The 11,601-nt window shown below is 38.3% G+C and overlaps 2 protein-coding genes across 2 annotated transcripts in view; one reads left to right on the top strand and one right to left on the bottom strand.

Annotated features, from left to right (window-relative positions):
• The first annotated feature begins 577 nt into the window (after nucleotides 1-577).
• LOC124411404 (glucose dehydrogenase [FAD, quinone]-like) lies at nucleotides 578-2,714 on the top strand. The gene is made up of 5 exons (XM_046890497.1): nucleotides 578-611; nucleotides 785-909; nucleotides 1,015-1,477; nucleotides 1,935-2,305; nucleotides 2,612-2,714. The coding sequence occupies exons 1-5, from the start codon at nucleotides 578-580 to the stop codon at nucleotides 2,690-2,692; spliced, it is 1,074 nt and encodes a 357-aa protein (XP_046746453.1). The 3' UTR covers nucleotides 2,693-2,714.
• Nucleotides 2,715-6,274: 3,560 nt separating this feature from the next.
• Nucleotides 6,275-11,601, bottom strand: part of LOC124411478 (pair-rule protein odd-paired-like) — a 28,334-nt gene continuing 23,007 nt past the window's right edge. The window contains exons 2-3 of the mRNA XM_046890591.1: nucleotides 9,184-9,353; nucleotides 6,275-6,830 (exon numbers count right to left, since the gene is read on the bottom strand). Of these exons, the coding sequence (XP_046746547.1) occupies nucleotides 6,519-6,830; nucleotides 9,184-9,353 (482 nt within the window). The 3' untranslated portion in view covers nucleotides 6,275-6,518. The remainder of the gene's footprint in view (nucleotides 6,831-9,183; nucleotides 9,354-11,601) is intronic.

The following is an 11,601-nucleotide window of genomic DNA, read 5'->3' as shown; positions in this document are numbered from 1 at the left end:
GCGAGGAAAGTGGTTCGGTGATGCGATTCAAACCTCTTTCGTTTCAGGTGGTGCCGCTGGTGCTATGGTAGCTTCAAAGCTCAGTGAGGATTCCGATGTGACAGTATTGCTGCTGGAAGCTGGTCCCGAGGAGCCAATATCCGCGCAAGTTCCTGATTTCGTATTCGCTGTGATCGGCAGTAAGTGTACCAAGAAGTTGGTAGATCTCAGTGCAAGTCTTAGCTTGCCGATTCGGCTCCTGAACATCGTAAGCCGTCTTACAATTTTTGTGACTTGTCGATCAGGTTCTCATCAATGCGTTGAGGATTTGAACTCAGGTCCTCTCAACGGAGCCCACTTCACTGGTTTCACTATCGGTCAGCTTCCAACAAGAAAGGTGTGAGACGCAGTAGTGCTGCCGCGTATCTGCGTCCAGTTAGAGACAGGTTGAATCTTAATATCTCACTAAACTCCACCGCCACCAGGATGTTGATCGAAAATAACGCAACGTACGGAGTCGAGTACTTAAAGGTAATGCTGACCTTCATCCTTACTCTAGAATCGGGAAATCCGTGGCACTAGAGAACGTGTTTTAGGAATGACAAGCGGACGATGCCAAAAATTGGTCACCAGTGTGTAGAAATGAAACTCATTTCGTCTTTTGTTTTTGGTCATCAATGGTTTCTAACATGATGCATATATCAGCCAAGGATTCGGTAGACATTTTTTATTGCCTAGATCTTTGCTTCTGCTGAAACACGAGTTTAGAGTCACAACTTGAGCACAGAATCCAATTGTTCTTCAGCCATTCTTACATTGACTGTAGTACCCAATACTGAGATAGACGTTCAATATTCGATACACCGTAAGAAAAATGCTTGTACTACTCAGATGCTGATATCTCGAAAGAGCAGCTTCCGATGCGATTTGGTGTAGCTGAAACTATTAATCAGCGACCATTTATTTTCTGCCATTGCATACTCGTTCTGATTGTGAGCGTCAACCGGCAAATTAATATTTGAATACTCTCCGCAGGATGGCACGTTGCAGACTGTCAATATATCAAGGAAGGGAGTTCTCTCCGCAGGCGCCCTCAATACTCCCTTCATCCTAAAGCACTCCGGACTCGGGCCCAAGGAGGAGCTGGAGAAATACAACATCTCGGTTGTTAAGGACTTGCCTGGTGTTGGTGAAAACTTCCATGATCATCCGACCTTCCCTGTAACCTTCACCTTGAACGACCCCGACGAGTTCGACAACAGCTGGGCTGCTGCTGCTGAGTACCTCACGTTCCGGACCGGACCTTTGTCGTCCACTGGACTGACTCAGGTTGTCGGTGTCTTGGCGAACAACGATACCACCGATGAATGGCCGAATGTACAGCTTAATCCTGCTGGTTACCAGTCAGGCTGCGCTCCCGGTGAAGTCGACGCCCTTAAAAGCTCAGGACAACGTAGCGTGAGCATATCCGTTGCGTGGCAGCACCCTGTCAGCAGAGGTTCGTTCATTTTTTAAACCACTGTACCGTTTCTTGAGGAGTTTTTTTCGGACACTATCGGAAATTGCAAAATTAAGAATGGACGACTCAATCCGTCGGTTAGAGTTTAAGACAGATGTTCAAAAGATAGAATGTCAGAAATGTCTTGTCCTTTTCAAAGTTCCAAGTATTTCATGGGCTTCTATCGATCACTGATTCAAATTTTGAGCTATCTCAATGTTCCACTAGAAAATTTAAATGCGGTTTAACTCTCCATGACTTTTTGCACTCCAACTTCTCGCTTGGGGAAATTTTTAACAGCTGAAAGAAACTCTCCAGCCTTGTTATTCTGGATCAAAATCCATGCTCAGTACTCTGAGGGCAGAAAATTATGGAGAGTCTAGTGTGATATGAAATTGTTCAAGTTATCTAGGGACTCGAGGAAACGGGTTTATCTACGGTAAATTACCTTTTTCAGGAAACATTACCCTGGCTTCGGGTAATGTCACTGAAAAGCCCATCTTCTGGGGAAATTTCCTCGGTGAGCAGGAAGATGTTGATGGTTTGGTCAGTGGTATCAACTTGGCTTTGAAGTTGGCTGACACTGACGCCATGAAGGCCTGGAATCTGACTTTGTCCACCACGACACTTTCTGGGTGCGCAGACTACGATTACCCTAGTGACGACTATTGGGCTTGCGCTGTCAAGTACGACACTGCTTTCGGTCATCATTACTGTGGTACCGCCAAGATGGGCAATTCTTCAGATTCCATGGCAGTCGTCGACCCTCAGCTACGCGTTTTTGGAATCAGCGGACTTCGCGTTGCCGACGCATCAGTCTTTCCACAAGTAAGTTTTACGTCATAGCTTGTCAAGCTTGCACGTTTCTAGTGAAAAATTGATTCTGCAGTTCTTAAAGCCTGTCATTTCGATTTTCGAGTTTTCAATTACAGTTTCCGTACATCGAACTTGCGTGGAATTCAATTTTGAATTCCGCATTTGGAGTTCGAATACCGTTGAATTGAAAATGACGGTATCAGTGTTCTAACATAATTAACAAATATTGATTTCGATGAAAACAAATTTGTATATTTTTATCATAGTTGATTCCAAATCCTTATTATAGTCTCAAATTTTTCACGTCCATCTATCTAGGTTACATCAAACAACATTGCGGTACCGGTAATGATGGTTGGAGAGCGAGCTGCCGATTTCATCAAGAAAGCCTGGGCCTGATAATATTCGCCATGGCATAGAGATTCTTGTGAATATAGATTAACTGTAATAAAAAATTTTTATAAAACTAAGATTTCAAATAAATATTTTTTTGAGTTGCATGTCTACGAACTTTACTGTTTCTTTTACATTTGGTTTCCTCGAGAGAGTGTAATTTTCAAAATGAGAAATATTCACTATATTCAACATACGCATAAAAGAGAATGAGAAGTTTATTGTTTGCGCCCAACAAATATTTTTCAAAAAAGAGAAATTCAAATTATCGTAGGTCGAACATCAACTAATACCCAGCTCTGTACCGATGAAAAAAAGTATTCCATTAATTCCGTCTACCTTGATGAGGCCTTATTTCCGGAATAGACCTTGAAACAAGATGAAGTTTGTAAGCTTTTCAGAAAATTCTTATGGAAGTATGGCGAAAAACTGATTCATTTGTTTCTCGTTTAGATAGTATAGAAGGTATTCAACGATGCATAATAACTGTGTTTATAAATAGTCCATATATATATATGGATATATATATATATATACTTCGAATCATCAATATATTTATCAGGTCTTCAAAAAAAAAAAACAAATATATTTTGTTTTCTGCTAATAATTATAATAATATTAATAACGTATGGTACAGTTTCGCTGGCTTCAAATTTCACTTTCTTAGCATACATAATATTATGCACAACATAAAATAAGGGCAATAATAATAATAATAATAATAATAATAATAATGATAATTCATAATATTAATAATGATGATAATAATGATGTCGATAATTATAATAATACCTAAAATATAATATTATTTCAATCGTAAATGATAGGGCTCCTATTTACAGGATATCACACATACAGCAGTCGTACAATAATATTTTACATTGAACACTTAGCTGATCAAACTTATTTAGGTATCTGTATAATATAATTATATGTATATGTATAACATATTTAATGCTATTTACATTGTTATATAGTTCATATACCATTATGCGCACGTGATTGGAAAATACTTTCTCTTATTTTTGTGACTATTTTTGTTACTATTAACGTTTGTAATTTACTAATAATATTATTCGTTTTGTTGATTTTTCAGTATTATATTCTGGTAATCGGATCTGAAATAATATTGTGTGTTTTTTGTAACATAATAGCGTGTGCGTGTATTTTTATTCATAGATAAATATGTACATAATTTATATAATCGTTATTTACAATTTTTTAGTTTGTGAATTTGCTGTTTTTTTTCCCCTGATGCGTGCAAGCAGCGTTCAACATATTATAACGATGTGTGTGTGTGTGTGTGTTTATTTGTGTATAATTTATGTAATATTTATTTTTCCTTTTGTTTGTATATATACTAGGGCGATTTTTTTTTAACGACTATTTTTTTTTTTCGGTCCCCATCGAAAATTTTGTTCTATATGTCGAACAAAAAATTCCCTAAAAGTTATAGCTCTTAATATTAATATTAAGTACTCGCCCAGGGCGTGAAAAGATTTCCCATATAAAATACACGTAAATCGAAGCGTTTTTTTTTCAAATCTCTACAACTCAGTGGAATTTTATGATATCACATTGGTCTTGGTCGCAATTTACGCAGAATTGAACGATCTTTAAAAGTGTCTGAAACGTCGTGAGTGCAACCTACACTGGTGAGATGGTACAGGTCACTAAAGTTGATTTTTACCCAAAATTCTCTATTTTTCGCTGTTATCTCCGAAATGACCAACTTTACCAAAAAAATGTGAATAAAAACTTTGTTGGAAATTTAATTTTCTACAAAAAAAGGTCCTGTAGACCTGATTGCTCAGATTGATATTTCTTGAGATATCGAACTTTAAATTTTTGTCGTTAAAATTTTTTATGGTTTATCGAATCAAACGTTCTAAATTATTAATATTGCATTGGAATTTGATTTTTTTCGATTCGATTCGATCCATTCGATCTATTCCATTGGAATATCAGTGATTCAAAACGTTTGATTCAATAAACCATAATGTTTATTGGTTATATTAGATTAAAACGTTTAAGTCAATAGAACATAAAAATTTTATATGTCAAGTAAGTTGATATTCGATATCTCAAGAAATATCAATCTGAGCATTTTGGTCTAAAGGACTTTTCTTGTAGGAAATCAAATTTCTAACAAAGTTATTCTTCACATTTTTTTGGTACAGTTAATCATTTTGGAGATAACAGCGAAAAAAGGAGAATCTTGGGTAAAAATCAACTTTAGCGCCCTGTACCACCGCACAAATGTAAGTTGCACTTACGCCGTCCGAAACAATTTTGAAGATCGTTCAATTCTGCGTAATTTGCGACCAAGACCAATGTGATGTCATAGAATTCCACTGAGTTGTAGAGATTTGAAAAAAAAACGCTTCGATTCACGTGTATTTTATATGAGAAATCTTTTCACGCCCTGGGCGAGTACTTAATATTAATATTAAGAGCTATAACTTTTAGGGAATTATTTGTTCGACATATAGAACAAAATTTTCGATGGGGACTGAAAAAAAAATAGTCGTTCAAAAAAAATCGCCCTAATATATACAGTAGATCTTCGCTTATCCGATCTCTGATTAATCAAATAGTACTTCACTTATACAAGGTACGCACTTCCTATATTACCTCGGATAAACGAGGTTCTACTGTATTGTGTATATATATATATACTATATATATATATATATATATATATATATATATATATATATATATATATATACTATATATTTTATACGGAAAATTGCAGCTAGATATTTTTGTTGTTAAATCGATTCATTTATGAGTTAATTGTGTTTTTATTTTATTTACTTTTTTTTTTTGTTTTTAGTTAGCAAATTGAGGCACAAACATGGCTGAAATTGTACATCCGTTACAGGTATAGACGGGGATTAATAGCGTATTACATTTGAGTTAAAAAGAGCAAGAGCATTATAAAGACAGGTAGAGAATAAAAAGCGGGGGATTTTTGAATTTTATTTTTCGCTTGAACTTCAACGGGTTTTTTTATTAATCATGTAATCTTAAGATCCCCTTCTCTTCAAATCCCGTCGTTCCCATACGATTGAGTAAGATTTAATATCTAATTCGGTCAGACGCTCTGTTCTTTCATGGTTGTTTAAAATGAGGGTAAAACCACAAACAGCATCATATCACATTATCTGCGCACAAACATCGTCAAAGCTAGGGCTGAAAAAGACTAGAGACAGAAGACCGAACTCAATGCTGATAACTGAAGCTCTGACAGTGTTTTCAACTGAAGTTTCTCGAACCTTCGGCAAATGTTTGAAACCAATCCAGACCTCAGAGTATTTCATAAAACGAAAATCTGTCAGACTTTTGATGGAGTAAAGGTTCACAAAAAATTTTCGAACGTGACGTGAGAGGTTTTAGCATCGAAAAACCCGAAACAGGCGGTAAATTGAAAAGCTAACTCGGCCACTTCTGGCACCTCAAAAATGTTATCGAAAACCGTTAAAATTCGATCTTCACCAAGCTCGGTCTCCCGTGCATCGTTCGAACAAAATCTATTTTTCACAAAGTTTATTTTTGGTCTGCATCACGCTCTCTGAAAGCGCCGAAGTTGCTTTCGATTCGAAAACCCTTGACATATAGTCAGAGTTTGTTTCAGAATATTGAAAACCACTCCTCACACGATCTACGCTCGATTCCTTACTCCCGCTACAATTCTTCCGGGGGCCAAAATCCGCTCGGCTGCAGGATTCGGCATCCATCTTTGGCTTCTGGTCATCCTCTTCAGCCGGGATGAAGCGTTTCTCAGTGTATAGCGTTGAATGCCTTGCGGCTATCAGTCCCGCCACCTTTAATACGCAGTCGTCTGGTGGTGCATCAGCGGGTTAAAGTGATGGCTGAGGTGGTGAGGCGGTGGTGGCCCTGGCAATGGACTGTGCTGTGGCGCCACCGGCGGTTGACACACGTACCATTCCGTCAATTCAGGCCCTCTGGAGGCTGCGTGAGGCGCCGCGTTGCTCGGCGCCGTCGGAACCGCCGCTGGAGGTTGCGGCGACTCCGTGTGACCCGTGACCGAGAGGCTGCCACCGCTGCTGCTGCTCTCTTCACCCTCGCTCTCGTAACCGCCTCCGATTTTTCCTTCTCCAAGCGTCATGCCGTGCACCTGTTGAACCAGAAACGTCGATTGATGAGAAAATGGACGACAATGTGAGGGTGAGTGAACAAAGAGGTTATGTTTTGCGAAAATCAACTTTTGGTAGATTTCAATGATCTGAACAATCGATGGTACAGTTTGATGGTACATTCAGAATCTAATTAGCAGCACTGAAAATTCTCTAGGACGCAGAGTTAGTTACCAACTCGGCAGCGCGAAAGAGATAAACGATTGTTGACAGCATTCAGAGCTAATCACCGAACGCATCCTTTGTATTGAGAGGTATTAAAAGCGCAGCTTCGGGTGTTTATTTGGTAGCGTTGAGCGGCTAGATTCACAGAAAACTTTCGTTGTGTTATTCAAGTAGTTGGGTAGTGACGGTATAATCTTCAACACTGTATTCGGCAGATAATCAGAAAATAAACTTGATAACGTCGCGCGATTTTCTTGAATCTTCGATGTTTACCTCGCTATAACCTTTATTTTTGTGAATCAAAATGTCAGATCAGTTACGATGTAAGAGGAGATTCGACCTAACCAAAATAACAATCGGATTTTGTTTTTAGATTATTTTCTCGATTATTAAATGACGGACAAAGTTCACGAAAATTTGATATATTAGTCATAAGTATGAAATTTGACAGGATTGTTTGAAATTACTCAAAAAAATTATATAATTAAGACTCGTGCGAATTAAACATTTCCGAAATTACTGCCCAACTACCTTAAGGAAAAAACTCCGCAACTTTTTTCTTATGGGAACTTAGCATTATTTATTATTAGGGTGTAAAAATTCACCCCCAAGTCAAAGGTTTTTTTCTATAAAGATGAATCGAATACACCGTTTTCGACCATGTGAAACCTAAAAAATATTGGGTTGAAGTTAGTAATGTCAATGTAACGTTACATGCAAAACAAATTGCTGTTTTTTAACTTCAAGATGATTTTAAAGGAGTTAACTGTGCAAAATATAATTCATACGGTTTGATTTATAATTGTAATATGAACTTTGGACAATTCTAAAATTGCAATGTAATATTTCTTCATCAAATGCAGAGGTTACATTAATGTGACGTGAAGATGATCGACAATTTACAGCCTTATGATAAAATTTTCAGACTAAGTTATATTTTGAAACCGGTTTTCAAATTTAGAAACACATGATAAATCTGAAATCTGTGTTCTACATTATTTTTATAACAGTTGAAAAATATGTGGTCCAACAATTGCATACAGCGAATTTGAAAATGAACAATTTTCTTCGGAATTAGGAGCAGAAATAAATTACTAAAAATGCTCAGGTTAATATCTGGACTAATCAACCCTGAATAAACTAAGATTTCTTGACCGTTAAGTCAAATAAATGGTTCCGATCAAATAAACGTACTTCGTCCGTGTCTTCTTATAGTTCGGCCACTCGTTCAAGGGGTTTTAAATATCAGTTATAAGACTAGTCAAGATCGGAGGAGGAAGAAAAAAAAACCAGAAACACGAAAAAAAGTGAAAAAAGATAGAACCATAATATTTTGGACTTAGTCGACGTTTAAATCACGCGACTCGAATTCATCATGTGCGTCACACTTGTCCTAGGATTTGTGACTCCTTGTACAGTCGTAGCTTGCGCATACAACTCTCTCTCTCTCTCTCTCTCTCTCTTTTTCTCTTTGTATTCTTTTTTTCCCGCGATCTCGATCTCCGGATCTCGGCCCTCTGGAGATTCTTCGGATCGAGGATGAGAGGCGTTTTCGATGCTGTCTGTGGTTCACGCGCGAATGGCCACGGAATCTTAATAGGAAATTACCCCGGAGCGGTCGGCCAAAATCAAGGTGTACCACCGTCGTTCATCTCCTTCTCCACGGTGGAGAGACGCGCCTACATCAAGAGAAAACTGTGAAACTTAGCAGATTAAGTGTCTGACTACGCATGCGCGGCTGTTTCGTCTCTTCATGCAGACTGGTCTCCTCAAGCTTCATATATCAGACTCGGTTTAACAAGGTTATGTAAACGATGCGAATTTTCCTTTTAGGTTACGTGGATCTTAAATAGTTGACGTTGTGATTCGGTGGTCTAGAAAAACTTATTTTCAACAAATTCATGGCTAATGACTGCAATCAGTCATCGTAAAAATATCATTTCAATTCGCCACTCGATACGGGAGAATTTGACTGCTCATTTCCCATGTCGAATACGTTGGCACCCCTGCCGTGCAGACGAAAGTACTGCAACACCGACCAATAGACTTCAATTATTTCGCGCATGCGCAAGTCTCATCGTTTTCTCTCGGTATAAATCTCGCAGCGAACATTTCGCTTCAAATTTTTATTCTCGCAGCTTAAGGAACGATTGACACTCCTGCACTTACCTTCATGTGTTTGCGCAGAGAGCTTGGGTGGGTATATGACTTGTCGCATCCGGATACCCGGCAGTTGTAAGGCTTGTCCGAGGTGTGAACATGGCTGTGCTTTTTCCGGTCACTGCTGTTCGCGAATCTCCTCTCGCAACCGGTGTATTCACACTTGAACGGCTTCTCCCCTGCAAATAAACAAGAGTGTGGAAAATTTTAATTAATTGTCGAAGACTGCCAGAAGCCGTTGCCTTTTTCAAACAAGATATTAGTCCGAGGTCTGACAGCTGGTACAGAATCCTCCGCCGAGTGTATTTCGAGTTTCCACAATAACCCGAAGGAAAAAAAATCTTTCAGCAAGGATTTATAACTGCACGCCTACTCCTAAGCTTGCGGAATCATAAATATTACTCTCGGGGATTCCCCCACGACACTGTGAGTATGGACTGAATTTTCCCCTGAGTAAAGGGCGGGAAATATAAAACGGCCCGAAGGATATAAGAGTGAAAGTGAGAAAAGGAAGGAAGTTGAAAAAAGAAAACTGTAGGGTAAAAAATATCGAGATTGAAGCGGCAAGTGGAAGAAACTGGGAGAGGGTCAGAGTCTCGGGTAGAGCGGGACTTTATTTATTTTCACCGGAAGTTGAGTGGAAAATATATTTCACTTGGTACAACCGCGCAAGCTTCGCGAATATTTTTTTTTTTCTTTCTTTATACAGCAAAAAATATGCACACTTAAATATGTTTCACGCGTTTTCTTCACATCGATTAAGGATCCGTCAAGTTTTCTTTTCCAACAATTTTCTCGGTTCTGTTTTTGCATGCTAATTTCTCGGATTTACACTCTAAGAATATGAAGTCAGAATTGAACAGCGACGTGCCTATCATTAGGTTTTTTCACTTGTATTCACCTCACGTTTATTCAGTCGGCTATTGTCCGAGTTGCTATCAACTATCCGCTGTCTGTGTTCCCCAAGAGATACATTTAATATTGCGTGCATTCAAATGAGCTCTACAAAGTTTCAGGAATTTGTTAACTAATTCCGCAGCTGGGACCTATTTTTATAATTTATGAATCCAGACACAAGTCAAAAGATCTTGAGACAAAATTTAGCCACCAAACAAAACAATCGAATTATTGATTAGTTATTTAATAAGTATTTCACTCAATAAAGTCTTTGACTGAAAAAATTTATATACACAGAAAACATAGAAACGATAAAGTAATTCTTCCTTTTATTTTATCAATCCAGCAAAAATTAAAACAAATATATATCTTTGTGAAAATTAGTGAAATCGAATTACTTGTAACATCCGGAACTACTTTTCCTCTAGAAAAACAAATACTACATAATAATTATCCGCATTGTTTTATACACGTATATAAAAATTGGATTCTTTTTCGTGCGAATAGCAAATTTTCAATGTTTCGATACACATTATGATCATTCAGCAATAAGAGATTGGAATTAAGTCGAGGGTTGACTTGAAGTTGTAATCCGATGAGCGATCGACAAAATATTCATATATCCACGAGTATACAATACGGTATACATATCCATGGGTACACACAACAGTATATACCATATCCACATATACGTATACACATGCGTGTGTATACAGTCGGACAAAGGGTGTCACCGATTTAACGAGACAATTAATAACTTTTCTCAAATCTGTCCGGGGCAGAGAATAATCGGCTATATAGGGTGTGTGTAGAGAGGGATCCCCCCCCCCCCAACCCCCTCTCCAACCCTCTCTCCCTCTCTCTTAACTCGAGGAAGCGGCGATGCATGTGTGCGTGTAAAATATATTTACACATACAGTGTTTGGCAAATAAATAGTTCGTAAATAAAAGTGTGTCTATCCTTAGCTGCTTTGCGTCTATTCTCTGTCGGTCGAGGATGGCACTGCACTGTTTGGGGGGAGGGGGGGGGGGGGGGGGGGGTTGGGTAGGCAGGGTCGATTGTGTGTGCAGATGGCAACAATATGCCGTGAAATATTGCAGCCGACGGCAACGACCACCGAACGACCTGGCGTTTCGTTCTACGACGACCGCCTGCAACCCGCGCCTCTGCTGCTCCCTGACGTTTGCTACCTGAACTAGTCGAATCAAATCTACTTAAGCACCCTGATCTCGGTTGTCTTGTCAGAGCAATCGCGCTAGAATTGTCAAAATTGTGATATCTAAGCGGATGTGGCCGAGTCTCGACTGTTGCCAATCATCGTAGAATAATTATGAACGGAATTAATATTCTACATGATTTTTTACAGTTGTTAGATCGAATTATTATAAACAATCGATTGTTTATCTAGAAGAAAGCTGTTCAAAATATGGATTAGTGTTATTATTCATTCAGTGGTTTTTATGCTGGATGAAACTATTAACGTAATTATCGTTATGTACAAAATGTTAGCGTAAAAATAATGCAAAGTA

This window comes from Diprion similis, chromosome 10 (assembly GCF_021155765.1).
Source record: "Diprion similis isolate iyDipSimi1 chromosome 10, iyDipSimi1.1, whole genome shotgun sequence".
NCBI lineage: Eukaryota > Metazoa > Arthropoda > Insecta > Hymenoptera > Diprionidae > Diprion > Diprion similis.
The sequence above is the reverse complement of the archived record's forward strand: the minus strand, read 5'-3'. Positions and strand labels throughout refer to the sequence as shown.